Source organism: Eutrigla gurnardus, assembly GCF_963514095.1.
Source record: "Eutrigla gurnardus genome assembly, chromosome: 21".
NCBI lineage: Eukaryota > Metazoa > Chordata > Actinopteri > Perciformes > Triglidae > Eutrigla > Eutrigla gurnardus.
In genome coordinates this window covers 688,060-706,557 of record NC_139932.1, presented here as the reverse complement: position 1 = coordinate 706,557, position 18,498 = coordinate 688,060, and the positions used below count along the sequence as shown (strand labels likewise).

General features: G+C 43.9%; 1 protein-coding gene across 3 annotated transcripts in view; it reads left to right on the top strand.

Annotated features, from left to right (window-relative positions):
• The window catches only part of ptprb (protein tyrosine phosphatase receptor type b), a 138,125-nt gene that overhangs the window by 60,109 nt on the left and 59,518 nt on the right, over window positions 1-18,498 (top strand). For all 3 annotated transcript variants that reach the window (XM_084038457.1, XM_084038458.1, XM_084038456.1), the window contains exons 15-18: window positions 16,961-17,126; window positions 17,199-17,329; window positions 17,853-18,000; window positions 18,117-18,386. In XM_084038457.1, the coding sequence (XP_083894583.1) occupies window positions 16,961-17,126; window positions 17,199-17,329; window positions 17,853-18,000; window positions 18,117-18,386 (715 nt within the window). The remainder of the gene's footprint in view (window positions 1-16,960; window positions 17,127-17,198; window positions 17,330-17,852; window positions 18,001-18,116; window positions 18,387-18,498) is intronic.

Here is an 18,498-nt window from a genome sequence, read left to right as displayed (position 1 = left end):
CAGGATCGGGATTCTCTGGATCTGTGTTGAAATACCCAGTTTTCAGATCAGATCACGATTTAATCCAATCCAACCAGGATAATCCAGTCGGATCACTTTTGAAATACTGGGCCCTGGTTACTGCTGGGACCAGATTCACACCCCGCCCTACTTCTAGGTTATATCCCTCAAATGCCCCACTGCATCCTCCCCCACCTCCTCTTCCACCATTGGTTCTATGTCCTCATCAAGTTCTGGCCAAATCACCAAAGGCACGACCTGCACCACCCCCACCTCTACAATGACGGCAGAATTATCTTCTGTCTCCACAGCCTGATAACATGTTTAGTTACTTGTGTACAAAATACAGAAACCTCTAACTGATATGTGCTGGGCTGAGGTGACAGGACGGATCGCACTCATAACTTTTTCCAGGATAAGTCGGGGCCCAATAAGCTGGTAGCTTCCTCAGTTCCGGTCTTGATAAGCAATCGTAAAAGGCTAAGAAACACCCAACCTATTCTGCAAATTTATCAAATCTAGCATCCATTCCTCATCAACCACAGCCAGTCCCAAAACATTGGGCAGATAATGATTTTAACACACTAATGCTGGCTTTATTAAATGTCAGGTCTTTGGCAGGAAAAACATTTTTAATCAATTATTTTATTACCAAGCACAATCTTGATCAAAATAACAGTGTTGCTGTTCTTATTTAATCAGCTCCTCCCAACTTCAGTTTTATGAGTGAAGCTAGAGTGCATAAGAAAGTAGGGGGAGTGGCTGTTTTGTTTAATGATTCCCTTCAATGCAAGCAGACATCTTATGAAAACTTTGCATCCTTTGGATATGTGGCTTTTCAGTTGAATTCTTCTTCCTGAGTTATGTTCCTAAATGTCTACAGGCCACCTAAATACTGTGTAGCGTTTTTTGATGATTTTTCTGATACTGTCTATAATCTGTATTGACTTTGACTGTGTGGTTATTGTTGGTGATTTTAACATTCATGTTGACAAACTCCATGACAGAAGGACTAAAGAACTGTGTTGTGTCATTGATTACTATGGACTGACCCAGCATGTGACAGAGCCCACTCATAACAAAGGTCACAACCTGGACTTGATCATGTCCAAGGGTGTTAGCATTTCTAAGGTTGTTGTGACTGACGTTGCTCTTTCTGATCATTCCTGAGTTTTCTTTGAGAGTGCTATCTCTGTGCAGACAAATGTTCAAAGAAAAGTATCCACAAAACAGTATATCACAGAAAACACCTGTGAAACATTTATTCAGGTGTTCTCCTCCACACCCACCCTCCCTTGGGTCTCAGTAAAGTGAGCTTGTTGACAATTTCAAATATTATTGATGCCATTGCACCCACTAGGCTGAAATTGGTCCCTGGCAAAAAAAAAAAGGTCTCCATGGAGAAATGCCACATTGGTAAGAACAGAAGAAAGAGAGAGTCGGAAAGCTGAACGTAGGTGGCGTAAAACAAATCTCCAGTTTCACATCTATAAAGAAAGACTTAAAATCTACAACCTGGAACTGAGAAATGCAAGACAATCCTTCTTCTCAGACATCATTGCCAAAAACAAAAATAACGCACGGAACTTTTTGCTACTGTCGACAGGCTAACAAACCTCCTGTGTCAGTAGCCACTGAGCTGCTTTCCTTCTTGCCTTCTTCTTCACAGAAGAAATCCAGAAAATTAGGCAAGCAGTCAGCGCCTCCACATCAGGTGCAGGACATGTGTTGTCCATGTTGTCCACAATTTCAAGTGATAAACCATAAAACCTTGGAGGGCATCATACAACATCTGAAATCCTCCTCCTGCTGCCTTGATATTCTGCCAACAGGCCTTTTCAAAAATGCATCAAACTGCATGGCCCCAGATCTTTTACAGATTGTAAACACGTCTCTTCTGTTAGGCGTCTTCCTACAGGCCTTAAAAACTGCTGTTATCAAGCCTCTCTTAAAAAAGAACAATTTAGACAATTCACTAATGAACAATTATAGACCAATATCAAACCTCCCATTTCTGAGTAAAATCATTGAAAAAGCAGTTTTGTGCACTGGTACACAGTCATGTTGGAACAGAAAGGGGCCATCCCCAAACTGTTCCCACAAAGTAGGGAGCATGGAATTGTCCAACATCTCTTGGTATGCTGAAGCATTCAGAGATCCTTTCACTGGAACTAAGGGGCCAAGCCCAGCCCCTGAAAAACAACCCCACACCATAATCCCCCCTCCACCAAATTTTACCTATGGCACAATGCAGTCAGACAAGTTACGTTCTCATGGCAACCGCCAAACCCAGACTCGTCCATCAGATTGTTCGGTTCTTTTAAGATTCTCCCCAGCGAACGGGGCGCCAGGAGAGGACACGTTGTTTTAACTCGTGGTTTTTTATTTACTTTGTTTGATTTTCTTCATGCAGTTGTTTAATAACAGGTTATAAACTTGTAGAATAGAAAGGCTACGGTGTAAACAACAATATTGATAGCCACATACATGAATAATATACAAATATAAATTACAATATAGTCAGTATTTAGTGTTATAATAATATAGTATAATATATAATATAGTATAGTATAATATAATTAGTGTTTAAACTGAATGTGCAACAATTGCAGAAATGCAACAGTTCCCCACACAAGCAACACTGCACATTAAACATACATTATACATTGCACTGCCACACACAAGCCACATTGCATTGCCACAAATTAGCCAAGTCAATTACTTAAACCATAAATTGTCATTGTAAATTGTAAATCAATGTCAATGCTACACATTAAACTAATAGCCCAATCCACAAAAGTGCTCTCCGTATATTGGCTTATAGTGCAAAACAGTAAGTGTAGTTTTAAGTAGCAACGCTGAGCATAGCAAACCATTACCTATTCAAAGCGATTAACTACATTACCCAGCCTTCACCGCAACCAGGAAGTATACTCGTGTGACAGTGAAGGCGCTAGAACTTCAAACATTTACAAGGATATAGCTTCGGATACTATCAAGCAGACAACGTTAAACAGTGTTTTATCAGCGTAACCAAAGTAACCAATAACCAAGTTATCAAGCATACAAACCGCGCACATACACAGCGGCAGCACAGCAGCAGCACAGCGGTAGCGTAAACAGACAAACAAACTTAAACCGCGGCTCAATGGACAGAAACAGCAGCTTACCGGTGGCGCATCTCTCCTGATGAGACAACATTCCAAAACTAGTGCTCCCGTTTATAGCCTGTGCCCGTAGTCAACGTGCCCGTGCACTAGATTCAAACACGCTGCTTTGGGACTTCAACTATTGACTGGCCCACACTTCAATCAGGTAAGTGAACCTCCCGCTTTCACCTCACCTGCGTTACATTGCTGTTGAACACCCGTGACGTAGTGAACATAACCCCATAACGTAACACCTCCCACTTGACCGACTGATCATGCGATTCAAGGCGGTCACAGACAAAACATTACATTACACCACATAAAATATAAAAAAAAAAATTCCCCACAATAGAATTTCCTTATTTTTTTTTTGGATCATGAAGAATAGGATGCCGTTGTCACTGTTCGGGCACCTCCTCTGACAGGAAATGACATCCTAAGGTAATGCCTTCAGGATCGGGGGGTTTGGGTGCTTGGGCAGCACCTGCAGAACTGATGGCCGATGAGACGAGGTCAAAGAGTCACTGGTCTTCCACAGGGATGAGGACTACCAGTCTCCTCACGTCTCTCTGTAGGATGACTGCCATCAGCTGCTGAGGGTTCCTCTTAAGTTGCCCAACTATTAGGGAGGCAGGGAGGCCTGCACACGTCTTAACATCTGCGTCTCTCACAAGTCCTTTCTTGTCAGGGTGCACGGCCTGGATCCGTCCGAGCCGGAATTGCCTTCGCAGTGTGTTTTGATCGGCAATCCAAACAATGTATCTGATAGCTACATTCCTTTGGGTCTGGTGCCACTTCGGCCGAACGAATAGGTTAGGTCCGGCAAGTTCATTCCACTTCTTCCAGAACATATCCACACCAATTTGGATGGCTCTGAGACGGTGCCAGGGATGGGTGCACAAGTCAATTCTTCCTGTATCTCCTCCTTGCCTGGTCCTTCCGAGGAGCAGAGTGTTGGGGGTCAGATACTCTACAAAGTCTTTTTGTTCTTGTGCCCTGGCATCAATCGGCCTTTCATTGGTGAGGTTAGCTGCCTGGTAGAAGAGGGTTTGGAGTTCACCCCAGATGAGTGAGCTTGTCGTCCCTCCGAGGCTAGTGAGAGCCCTCTTTATGAGCTTAACTGCAGCTTCCGCAGCCCTGTTGCAATGAGATGCGTCAGCCGGATGAAAGTTCCATACCCAGTCTGTCCCATTCTTGGCGGCTTTGTCCTCTATGGATGAGTAAGGTAGCTAAGTACCTATGCAAGTCTTGTAGGGCAGGTTTAGCTCCAATGAAATTGGTTCCCCTATCTGACCACAATTTTCTAGGATGGCCTCTCAATGCTACAAAGCGAGAGTGAGCTTGTAGAAAGCTTTCAGATGATTGGTCGTCAACAAGGTCCACATGAACTGCCCTTGATGCCATGCAACAGAAGACTATGCCCCACACCATTTTTCCTGTTCTTTTCTTGACAGCATCCTTGATTTCGAAGGGGCCGAAGAAATCAAGTGTTGGCACGCTGTGAGCGTTCTGGCGGCAGATCGCTCATCATCTGCTGGGACATCTTTCCTTTCAGTTTGCGGCATGTAATGCAGTCGTTTACTACTTTCTTTACCATTCTCTGACCTTGCACAATCCATGCTTCCTGTTGCGCAGAAGTGTGGCAGCAGCACCTTCATGGTTCTTGTCATGGGCTTCTCTTGACAGCAGGGTTGCAAGCCATGAATTAAATGGGATAAGAGGAACAGCTGTTCCATCTTCTTTCCAGGACTGGATTCGTCCTTTCCTCAATAGACAGGATAGAGCGGTTTGCCTCCCACTTTGATGAGTCTGGTGCCTGGCGTCTTCTCAGCCAGGTTTCTGCAGCCTGTCGAGTCCAGGCTATGGAACCACACAGCTTGGACAGTGAACTGAAGCGTTGAGGTTCCACAAGGCGCACCAGTCCAATTACCCAGGGCCTTCTCTCTGTCTGTCTGCCACTGATGTTGCACCCGGGACAGCTGGTGAGGGCTGTCTACCGTTGGCTCCTTCATGCTTGAGTTCTGCCTTGATGTTAGGCCCTAGGGGCCAGTTCTTCCTTTTGACTGGGACCTGGTGACCACTGCTAAGAAGGCTTTCCGCTGAAGTTTTCCCACATCTTAAGCAGCAGAGGGTGTAATTTCACTGGCCATCTTCATAGGCCAGTCAGTCTCGGGCAATTTCAGGAACTCGGGGCCTTGCTGCCACTCTGACCCTTCATTAATTTCCTCAGGAGTTGTACCTCTGGTGAGTATATCAGCAATGTTTTGTTTGCCTTCAATCCACCTCCAATCTTCCACTTGTCCAGCTTTCTGAATCTGTCCGATTCGATTACTGAAAAAGGTCTGGTAGCCGTAGCTGTTCTTTTGGATGGCTGCCAGGATTGTTTGGCTGTCAACAAAGTGAATCCATTGTTTAACATTAATGTGGCAGTGCTTCTCAAAGTACGTTTTAGGCGGGTGGCAAAGACCGCACCACATAGTTCCACTTTGATCACATCTCCCTTTTGGTCGAGAGGAGTGAGTTTAGCCTTGGATTCCACCAACTTTGTCCCGGGTTTCCCACCGCAAGTAGAGCACAGCTCCATAGGAGGATTCACTTCCATCTGAGAATGTGATCCCTGTTGGTGGGCCTATTGCTCCAGGTGGCGTGAGACTTCCCTCAAACCTGACCTGGCCAAGTCTCACGTATTCTTCAAAGAGCATTATTGCGGCTTCTCAAAGTTTCGGTGAGAGAGGGGCATCCCATGTGTCTTTAGATGGGTTGTCCTTGCCAGCTTCCTGAAATGATTCTCGTACCAACATCACTCCCTTCTGTTTGGCTGGTGAGGCAAGACCAATCGGGTCGTACAATGCAGCAATCTGGCTGAGAAGTATGCGTCGGGTAAGGGGAGTTGGTGTTCCTTCCCTAACATTCTCCATGCTCAGATTAAGTCCTGTCCTCATTTTCCCTCTTTTCTTAGAGAAGTTGATAGATGTCAGCAACCGAAGCTTGTCCGTCTCAGGTTCGTAGCCGACCCTGAGTGCTTTGTTCTCTCCATCATGAATTTGGTTGGGCAGTACCAGAGTCCTGGGTACAGTTGTTTCTGCACTAGAATCAGCAGTTGTTTCAGCAGGGGTTCCACTCCTTCCACTTTGGCGTGACAGGACCCACAGTTTTAGGAAGAAGCCTCCCGCTTTCAAAATCTCCTCCACCCCTTTGGTGATCTTTTCCAGCATCTTGAGGTCATCATGTGAGGTCAGGATGTCATCCACATAGCTGGCCTCAGTCAGAGCTTGCTGTTCTTCAATCATATCAGCAAACTGAGGAAGGTTGGCCGTCTCCTTCATGGCAACTTGGGCGATACATCCTGCGGGTTTATCACCGATATTGACTCTGACAACTGCAAACACCTCAATGTCGTCCTCAGGGTTATCTCTCCAGAAATAGCTGTGGAGGTGGACTTCATCTTTCAGCCACACTGAGTTATACATCCTTTTTACGTCACCCAGTGCGGCATGGAGTCCACTCCTGAACCTCAGAAGGACACCTCTGATGGGATTGAGGACATTGGGACCCTTGTGAAGCAGATCATTGAGACTTTTGCCTCGGAACTCTTGGCTACTGTTCCACACTATTCTCACAGGGGTTGAGGAGGAGTGACGGTTTGGTGCAACCAGATGGCTGATTTACCATTTAGGTCCTTCCCAGCTGTTGATTTCCTCCCTTGTGAGTTTTGCAGCAGCTCCTCTTGAGACCATTTCATGTATTTGTTCTTTGTATGCAGCCTTCCACACAGGTTCCTTCTCCAGATGTTTCTCAGTGTTTCTGAAGGTTGCCTCCACTGCCTGCTGATTGTCTGGCAGTGTTGTGAGGTCTGCCTTCTAGGGATACGCTGTGTCCCAGTGGGGGGAGTTGCTGTGTTTGTCGGCCAGCACGTATGTTAGGCATTCTTTTATCTTTTCCAGATCCCGCTCTTCCTTGAGGGTAATTTATTTTCCTCCAGGGGGGCACCTGCCACACTTGCAGCCGCCACATTAAGGACTGCACGCTGCTCCGATGCTGTCCCACCTGAACCACTCGAAGACCTCTTTGTTGGTGGTTGCGGTGCTCCGGACAAACGCATTTCCTTCCTCTTCTTGAGGTATGATGGTCTCTTTATACGCCATCACGGCTGATCTCATGGTCCTCGCAAGGTGAGTTTCAGAGCGGTACACAGCCAGGCCAGCTGACTATGAAATCATGATGGGCTCCCCGATAGTCTTTCCCAGCGGGCCGTCCCAGAGGATGAGGTCTCCCGCAATCTTGATTGGCTGGGGAACAAGACGACCTTCCCGGTGACTGGTGAGGAGGTCAATCTTTGTGGGGCGAATCAGTTCATCTCTGGGTACATTGGGAAAGAACTTCTGCAGTTGTTTGGCAGTGACTGGTTGGGTCACCCCCGCAATGTTTTCCAGGCCATAGCAGAGAATTCTATGCTCTGCCACTTTTCCCTTGGATGTCTTCACCTTCAGCCACAGTGAATATCTTTTGGTCAGGACAGTTTTCTTCATCCCCTGACTCCATGGACAATAAGCTTGATGTTCTCACCGCATAGTCCAAGGCGATCGGCTGCTTTGTTGGTGATATAATTGGTGTCAGATGCGAGGTCGATTAGGGCGCCAATAAGGCAACCCGAGTTTGTCGTTACTTCCATCAGCATCATCACCACTGGATGTTCTTGCAGTCCATCTCCAGCCTTGGCGCATACAGTTGAGGATATTTTGTTTGAGAATGCGTTCTTATATTTCTCTCTTTGTTCTGGAGTAAGCTCTGCCAGAAACTCCTCTTGTTTGTTGGTTAGGCCAAGTTTCTTTCCTCCAATTTTTACAGTGCTCTACTCCTCACTGCTGCTGTCCTTCTTTGGAGTCGGTGGCTTAGGACACAGAAGGTAATTGTGGTCCGACACCCTTCCTCTCCGACAGTCTGCTTTTGCTTTTGAGGTATCTCGGTGTGCATCCTTTCCCATCCTTGGGGTGGGGCCGCAAACACTTGTAGCACAACCCTAGCTTCTTCAAATGGGCCCTTTTACTTGAGAGATCTTGCTCTCTGAAGACCTTGCACACAAATAGCTTGCCGGCATGGGAGTCATCTTCACAGACAGTGCAGCTGGGATGGTCGTCCTTCTGACCTGCTGTGGACTTAGTGAAAGCCTTCCTCCCTCTCTTATCTGGGTAGTCTGCAGCACCCTTTTTCACAGGGTCTGCAGGGCTTGGCTCCAACTGATCCAACTCTTCAAGAATCTCCTCATGCTTCTTCAAGAATCTCAGGAGGCAATCAAAGTTTTGCAGTGGAGAGAACCTGTTTGCCCGGTCAGTTTTGTGCATAATCCACTCCCTCTTGAGTATACTTTCCACAGCCTGGATCAATTCAATGGTTCTTCTGGGATTGTTTCCTTTGACGGGGGGAAGAGACTGGACCTCGTTGGTGATCATTAGGACTATTTTCGCTTTGTTCCCGTATTTGCTTCCCAGCAGCCAGAATATCTCATCAGCGGATCCACAGCTAGATAGGACGAGATCCTTCTTGACCTTTTCGTGGAGACTATTTAATAAGTAGAACATTTTTATACATTCCGCACCATGTGGGTTACCCAATTCTTGCAGGTCCTCCCACTCAGTCTTCCAGCGGTAATAGTCCCTCATGTCACCAGAGAAAGTGGGTAGCCGTGCTCTTTCAAGACTGATTTGAGGCTTGAGATCAGAGTTTCTTGGGGTCATCGGGCTGATTTGCCGTGAGAGTTGGCCGGGTTGGCATGTTCGATGCCCCCATGTTCATTTTGGGCTTCAGCTTGAGATCGGCCAACATGTCAGGGAGAGAGGGTTTTCTTTTTCTACCCTTTACTTGGTCTACTTCATCCTCTTCCAGTATGTCAGACAATGCCAGGACCCTCTTCTTTAGTGCCTTGCGGCGTGTCCTGAGATCTATGACCTTCGAACCAGGAACCAACTCCTCCCACTCTACCAGCATTTCTCCGAGTTCAGTGACCTCTCTTTCAAGACCTCTATTCCTCAGCCTGCGATCTTTGATTTACTTCAGAGGGTTAACTTCGTCTTTCTCTGCCTGAGTGATGGCCGACTCAGCCGTTTTGGCCTGCTTGAAAAACGCCTCCTCTGCGTAGCTGGTCCAAAAAATTTCCTGGGCGGCTTTTTTTACCTCAAGGAACTTGTTCTCACACTCTGCTGTCTTTGCATCAATTTGGTCTGCAGATGCTATGACCTCTTCATCCGTTGACTCCCTCAGGGCTACCCAGGGCTCCCTCAGCATACTCATGTCCCGCATCTGTGACTTTGGAAAAGTCTGTCTTGAAAATCTTCCATTCCCTGAGAATTTCAGTCGATTCCAAGAGTCCCGGTATGGTGAGAGTATGGGTCCTTTTGGTGAATGAAGCCTGTGCTCTTGATCGCACACTTTTAAGCTTCTCCAATTCTGCCATTGTTACTCCCTTTGTGTTGACTGGAGAACTGTCCCTGCCAATGTGTATACACGCTCCTTTATCCTTGATCAACGGGCAGTTTGATTAGTGGTAAACTTGGAGTCAGTCGCAGAAGTGAGAGGCCAGCTGATCCTGGGTTGATTGAGCTTCCTTAATGAAGCAGTCCGTGGCTATTTTTGCTGCACTCAATCCACTGTTCGGTTCTTTTAAGATTCTCCCAACCGAACGGGGCGCCAGGAGAGGACACGTTGTTTTAACTCATGGTTTTTTATTTACTTTGTTTGATTTTCTTCATACAGTTGTTTTAGTCCACAAATAAGAGGTTATAAACCTGTAGAATAGAAAAGCTACGGTGTAAACAACAATATTGGTAGCCACATACATAATATACTATACATTCTGAATAATATACAAATATAAATTACAATATAGTCAGTATTAAGTGTTATAATAATATAGTATAATATATAATATAGTATAGTATAATATAATTAGTGTTTAAACTGAATGTGCAACAAATGCAGAAATGCAGCAGTTCCCCACACAAGCAACATTGCACATTAAACATACATTTAACATTGCACTGCCACACACAAGCCACATTGCATTGCCACAAATTAGCCAAGTCAATTACTTAAACCAAATGTAAATACATGTCAATGCTACACATTAAACCAATAGTCCAATCCACAAAAGTGCTCTCAGTATATTGGCCTATAGTGCAAAACAGTAAGTGTAGTTTTAAGTAGCAACGCTGAGCATAGCAAACCATTACCTATTCAAAGCGATTAACTACATTACCCAGCCTGCACCACAACCAGGAAGTATACTCTTGTGAAAGTGAAGACGCTAGAACTTCAAACATTTACAGGGATATAGCTTCGGATACTATAAAGCAGACAACGTTAAACATCAGACCGCAAACAGTGTTTTATCAGCGTGACCAAAGTAAACAAATAACCAAGTTATCAAGCATAAAAACCGTGCACATACACAGCGGCAGCGTAAACAGACAAACAAACTTAAACCACGGCTCAATGGACAGAAACAGCAGCTTACCGGTGGCGCATCTCTCCTGATGAGACAACATTCCAAAACTAGTGCTAGCTCCTGTTTATATCCTGTGCCCATAGTCAACGTGCCTGTGCACTAGATTCAAACACGCTGCTTTGGGATTTTACTGGTCCACGCATCAACTATTGACTGGCCCGCGCTTCAATCAGGTAAGTGAACCTCCCGCTTTCACCTCACCTGCGTTACATTGCTGTTGACCACCCGTGACGTAGTGAACATAACCCCATAACATAGTGAACGTAACAAGAAGCGTGATTGGTCCCTCCAGAGAACGTGTCTTCACTGCTCTAGAGTCCAGTGGCGGCGTGCTTTACACCACTGCATCGGATGCTTTGCATTGCACTTGCTGATGTATGGCTTGGATGCAACTGCTCGGCCATGGAAACCCATTCCATGAAGCTCTCTACACACTGTTCTTGAGCTAATCTGAAGGCCACATGAAGTTTGGAGGTCTGTAGCGATTGACTCTGCAGAAAGTTGGCAACCTCTGTGCACTATGCGACCCCGCTCCGTCATTTTACGTAGCCTACTACTTCTTGGCTGAGTTGCTGTCGTTCCCAATCGCTTCCACTTTGTTATATTCCCACTGACAGTTGACTGTGGAATATTTAGGACATTTCATGACTGGACTTGTTGCACAGGTGGCATCCTATCACAGTACCATGCTGGAATTCACTGAGCTCCTAAGAGCGACCCATTCCTTCACAAATGTTTGTAGAAACAGTCTGCATACCTCGGTGCTTGCTTTTATACACCTGTGGCCATGGAAGTGATTGGAACACCTGATTTCAATTATTTGGATGGGTGAGTGAATACTTTTGGCAATATAGTGTATATGCATATGCCAATAAACCAGGCCACTATTTGTCTAATCTAATAAACAACAAATAAAGAGCAAAGCAATCTCTAAAATAAAAGATAAAAACTGTAAATCGGTATACACCTCTCCTGAAAGTAAGAAAAAGACCCAGAGACTCCTTCACCATATAGGCCTTTATTAATCCAAAATATAAAAACAAAAATATTGGCCAATATATTGGTGACACATCTTAATTTAATATTGCCCAAGTTAGTGGGTACTGATCAAACCGGATTTGTTACAAATCGCCAGTCTAACACAAACGTTCGATGATTGCTTGGCATTATGCAGTATGTGGGGTACAACAAAGACAATGCAGTAATAGTTAGTTTAGATGCTGAAAAGCATTTGACCATGTAGCGAAGTATGTAAACTACGTGAACTACTGTAAATCCTCTAATACTGGCCTGTATTTCACTACTGGCCAGTCTCTAACATTGGCCGGTCTCGCTGTCGGCAGAGGTAAATAACGGCCGGTCTCTAATGGAGGCCGGGGCAAGTGTCCACAGGCAGCGTTATTTCCACGCTTCCCATTCATTGTCAGCCATGCAATGCCTTTGCGTCACAGAGATTTTGGCTGAAGCTATATTAGAGGATTCACGGTATGTAAGAAGCCCTGCAATGCATTCGGCTCACGGCGAGTGTCGAGAGACAGTGCGCCGCCGCCTCCCGCAAGCTCTTGAAAATCTTTTAAACTGACCGTTGTCGATCTAAAATAAAGACAGATTCAGCAACTGCATAGATTATTTCTTGCCTAAAATGTTTTCAGTAACACATTTCGGTGAACTATTGTTGTAAAATAAGAGAAAGTTTCCAAACGAGCCGCCATGTTGGTCGGTTTGAAATCCGGGAGCAGACAGGACAGCTGTGAAAGCGATCGTCCAATCAGGTGCAGCCTGATACTGGCAAGCGGTAAACGTTGTTTACTGTAATATGGCAGCTGCGGAGCACCTAGTATTTTATAGGTTCAAATAGACACAAAATCTCATTTTTATTTATTCTACTGGTAGTTTTGCTCAAATAATAGAAATAGAAATAGGGGCCTGTCTCTAATTCTGGCCTCCTTCCAATAAAGGCCTAGGCCACGATGCGCTTGAGTAAAAAAACTGATTTAGGTTCATAAACCCTCTAACCGAGCCATAAAGAGGCCTCACATTCCATCCAGGTCGGTCCAGAATGTTATCTCATCTGGTGTGAGGAGACATTCGTCTGCATCATCTCTGTTATCCAGGAGTGAATAGTTCATCTTTTGTTCAGTAAGAAGTCAAATCCGAGAATCTTGAAGCCGTTGCTCCTACAACCAAGTAGAATGGAAGTATTTATTTACAGCACTTAATTAATTTTATTTTGGTGAATTTTTTTACTGATTGGGTCAAATAACTGTACAAGACTCCACAAGCTGCTGTATCTGTTAATGGCTTGACATATCTGGTATTTCCATTAGAGAGAGGTGCAAAACAAGGTTGCCCTCTCTCCCCTTTACTTTTTGCTTTGATTATAGAGCCTCTTGCTGAAACTATTCGAGCAAGCGAACAGGGGAAGGTTATTGAAACCACTGCTAGAACACATAACATTTCATTATACACAGATGATGTGCTTTTATTCATGATTGATCCATCTAAATCAATTCTAGTTTTAAATAAATTTGGTAGGTTTTCTGGGTGTAAGATAAATTATGTTAAGTCCTTGGCTTTTCCACTTGGAACAGGCAGTACCCTGGATCTATCAGAGTATTTGCCCTTTAAGATGACCAACAAGGGATTTAAATATCTGGGAGTTTTCTTCCCATCAAATCTCTCTGATGTGATTCAATTAAATGTATTACCCCTTGTTAATAAAATTAAATCAGATCTTCAGAGGTGAATGAAGCTACCAATGTCCTTATTAGGCCGGATAACAATTATTAAAATCAATGTCCTGCCTTGCTTATCATACCCAATACAGATGCTACAATACATAATGCAATTTGAAGATTTGTTTGGAAAAATAAGTGTCCAAGAATAAACTTACAAAAACTTCAATCCCCTATAAAAAAAGGCTTAGCCCAGGGCCGCTGCGCAGAGTACGGATAGCGTGTAGGGCCCCAACTACCTGGCGGGGGCCTCCAAAATTAAGATTGATTAACAAAAAATGTCATGATGATTACTACATTATTAAATTGCAAAGAATATATGAATTAGTTAGGCCCGTCGTTTTTTGTTAAAAAAATGTGTACCCATCACTCAATGGTATAGCCCAGTTTGGCCCTCGCACGCCGCTCAGACCAGCTGCAGCCCCGACTTCAGCTCCGGCTCAACGGTAAAGTCGCACGGGGGGAATCATAAAGGAATTATGCTTAGGGCCCCAACATGGCTAGCAGCAGTACTTGTTAGCCCTCCCAAATATGTTACCACTGGTTTTCACAACTGAGATGTGCTACAGAATGGCAGACGGATACGGATACCTGTATCATTACTAGACTTTCCTTGAAGTTGAATATTGAAATGACAGACAATTTCAGATAGAAACGTATCTAAAGCCTTGAATTCTACATGCAACTACTTTGGACTTATATTCATGTTTAGTGCCTAATACTCATAATCCTGAATTTGAATGTACTTGCACAGATGTGGGGCTCAGAGATTGGAAGGCTGCTGGTATTACAAAAAATCATGAGATATATCTGGGTGCCACATTAAAGTCCTTCCAACAATTGCAGGAAGGGTATGACAAAAAAAGTGGATATAAGGAACATTTCCAGGCTCCACTGCCATCCTGAAAAACATCTAAACATTCTGACCACCATTGTTTACATGATGCCAAAGGAACTTTTCATTTTGAGGGCAGTGATTTTTTTTATATGAGATAATAACTTTGTTTTGAAGCATGACTTCATTACGTTGAATTAGAATCTTTTGCAAGTGAGTTATGGTGATATGTTGGATCATAGAAGCTGTTCAGGCAAATGCACCTCAGGTTTTGAGAATGTTAACACTGTTTCAAGGAATTGAGAAAAGCTGTAATATATGTAAAAAATATTAATTATTAATTAATTAATATGTCAAATATTGATTAATGCAGCTTCACACAAGTCAACAAAATCCTAAAAACTGGTTGCACCACTGCTATAATATATTTCAAATTGTATTAAACATTCAAAAACAAAACAAGAAAAACTGAGAAAATTAACAATAAACATAAACATCAAAAATATAATCTAAATAAATAAATATGATATGTCTGAAAAGGAGTAGGCAGAAGTAAATACTATATTTATAATGTCCTACCCCTTTCTATAACTAATTAATTTAATGTTTTTATCACATAAACACAAATAATAATCATAACATAAAAATATAAAAACAAACAACAAGCCGTGCTGCATGGTGGTGTTTTGGGTAGCACTGTCGCCTCACAGCGAGACGGTCGATTCCCGGGTCCGTTTTGGGCTCCTTCTGTGTGGAGCTCTCCGGCTTCCTCCCACAGTCCAAAGACATGCAGGATGGGGTTCAGTTCATTGATGACTCTAAATTGCCAGTAGGTGTGAATTTGAGCGTGAATGGTTGTCTGTCTCTACATGCCAGCCCTTTGATAGACTGGTTACCTGTCAAGGTGTAGCCGGCCTTCGCCCATTGACAGCTGGGATCGGCTCCAGCACCCCCGCGACCCTGAATACAGGATAAGTGGTAGACAATAGATGGATGGACAACAAGCCTCCATCCTGAGAGACATAGTTTATATATTTTTTTTAATTTATTAATATTTATATTTTCTTGAATTGTGATATGACCAGGGCTGTGTGTAGTTTGCATGTTCTCCCTGTGTTAGCATGGGTTCTCTCTGGGTCCTCCCACAGTCCAAAGATATGCAGGATGGGGACCTGTCTGTCTCTACATGTCAGCCCTGTGATAGTCTGGTTACCTGTCTGTCTCTACATGTCACACCTGTGATAGACTGGTTATCTGTCTGTCTCTACATGTCAGCCCTGTGATAGACTGGCTACCTGTCTGTCTCTACATGTCAGTCCTGTGCCAGACTGGTGTTGTGTTGTGTTCAAAATGAAGCAATAGGAGCAGCTATTTAGGTTCTAAATCAGCTTTATTGAAGAAACAGCAAAGTTGCACAAGTTACAGAGCTCTGGGTCTGTCTATGTTTCCCTGATGAACAACAAAGTTTGGCAGTTCAGGAAGTCTGACAATTTTCTTTTATACAATCTTGAATATTAAATTGTACAAGCGGGGTGTCGTCCTCTCGGATTGGCTGTTTCTCTTTTGATTCCTTCCTCTTATCTGACTCCATCCTTGCTTAATCGGGGTGTAACCTGAAACTTAACAAATCTTGCATACATACACGTTATTAACCAACCCATTTGACAGTTTGCTTCTATCATCATCCGTCCAAAATCATCCTATAAGGAGTTGTTTTTCTACAAGTAGCAAATGGCAGTTTTATTAAGCAAGCGTCTCCGTCATCCCTTTTATGGTAGCTTGTGATCCCCAAATCCTGTGTTCTCAGGCCGATGGTCTTGACCTGGCAACATATTGTTGTGAACCGGGCCTATCATGGTTCCCACACTCAGTAGTTGTCCTCACTCAGGAAGGGAGCGCTATTGATGCAAGTAAACACTACAATAACAATACAACAAATGTAAGATTAAATAAGTAAGAGTATAAGCTTATTTTTTATGTTCCTTTAATATATGATTATGATGCTTGATTAATACACATAAAATTATGTTTTGCTCCTTTAATAAATTATTGTGTTTGATTAATGCATGAGTATATCTTGCATAATTTGTTCCTTTAATGCATGATTATCATATTCCAACGCAAGCAGAGTATATCATCCAAATGAATAAAACACTGGTTACCTGTCTGTCTCTACATGTCAGCCCTGTCATAGACTGCTGTCTGTCTCTACATGTCAGCCCTGTGATAGACTGGTTACTTGTCTGTGTCGACATGTCAGTCCTGTTATAGACTGGTTACTTGTCCGTCTCTACATGTCGTGATAGAGTGGCGACCTGTCCATGGTGTACCCTGCCTTCGCCCCCCCGCCACCCTGAATACAGGATAAGTGGTTAATGATGGATGGATGGATGGATGGATGGATGGATGGATGGGAGTTTAAGTTGAAACATGTTTTGATTTTCCTCCCAAAGATGCAATCAAACTAAACACGGCTTATTAAACACTTGTTTTAAACTGCATACATTTGTTTAAGTGTGAGAAAAAGAAACCTACCAACAACCAACACATAAATCCACTTATGATTCATATTTTTACATAAATAAATTTCCATCTCTGCTGCCTAAATTATGTTGTATTTAGTCAACTTTAAAGGCATTTACTGTTTTGAATGACCTTTCAATAATTCTGAGGAGAAATCCTTTCAATGATGATTGCAGCGTCTGAGATTTTGTTGTTGTTTCCGACCGCTCGTCTACAGGTGACTCTGCTCTTCAACGACACTCGCGTCTTCCCTCCGGTCACGTTGGGCAGCGAGGTGCAGTGTCACCGGCTGACGTCTCTGACCCCTGGGCGTCTTTATAAGATTGTGGTGTCGACATTCAGCGGACCAAACCAGAGAGCAGAGTTCATCGAGGGACGGACAGGTAAGACTGTCAAGACAACTGTATTAAAGATCTGTGGTCCAGTTTTTGCTGAACATAGACTCTCCTCTTCAGTTCCCAGTGTAGCCGGGAACCTCCACCTGGCTCCTCAGTCTGGCCTGACGGACTCTGTTGGTGGGCTGCTAGTCTCCTGGACACCTGGAGAGGGAGACCTGGATATGTACATTGTCTCCTTGTCCACCACAGTGAGTCCAGCAGCACTAGTACTTCCCTACAGCTTGGTATTGCACTGTGCACTGCTTCTCAAGAGCTGGATATAAAGGAGAAAGATGATGGAGTCTATAAATGTAGAGACAATTTGGACAATGAGAGGAAATAAAGCTGCATGTTGTCTGCATGGCTTTGATAAAACATTTTTCTAAAAATAGACCTCTGTGGAAGAATATTAAATACATTACACAATTTTAAAAAGGGTCCAAGAAATAAAAGATAAATGTGGATGATTGGATGATGTTGTGTGTAAATATTCAATTCAAAATTCCATTCAATTTATAGTGTCATATCACAACAGAAGTCATCTCAGGACACTTAACACATTGAGCAGGACCAGAATACACTCAGGATTTCCAGAGTCAATACAATTTCAAAGTCCCAACATCACCATCATATCACATATAGATAATGGGTGGATGGATTGATGGATGGTTGGATATGTAACTGATGGAGGTGATGAATCATGGATTATATGTTGTCTCTTTCTGTCTCCAGGATGGTGTCTTCATTGAGACTCGCCCCGTCCCTAAACACGTCTCCTCCCTGCAATTCCTGGGTCTGACCCCAGGCCACATCTACAGCATTGCTGTCCAATCACTGAGCGGGACTCTGAACAATAGCAACACAGTCACCGGTAGGACTGGTAAGACGATGATGATGATGATGATGATGATGATGATGATGATGATGACGACAATGATGGCGATTGATTTAAATGTAAGAAAAAGTTAATTAATATTGATGATAACTGTGTTTCAGCTCCGGCCAGAGTCACAGCCCTGCAGGCGGTTAATGACCACACCACCCACAGTCTGACGGTGCGCTGGGAGCGGCCTGTTGGCGTATACGACAGCTACCGTCTGCAGTTATTGGATAACGCTGGCAGCATTCTGGTCAACCGCTCGGTCTCTGTGGAGAGTCGGAGCGAGCGACTGGAGGGTCTGACACCAGGGAAGTGGTACAGAGTCAAGGTGGCAACACTCAGCGACGGCATCTCATCGCTGGAGGCCACAGCAGAGGGACAAACTCGTAAGTCGCCTACTGAAGATCCTCGGTCTCTAGTCGTCTATCTAGTAATGACGTCCATCCTATGAACATTTTCAATCTTTAGTCATCTATCTCGTAAAGATGTCCGTCCTCT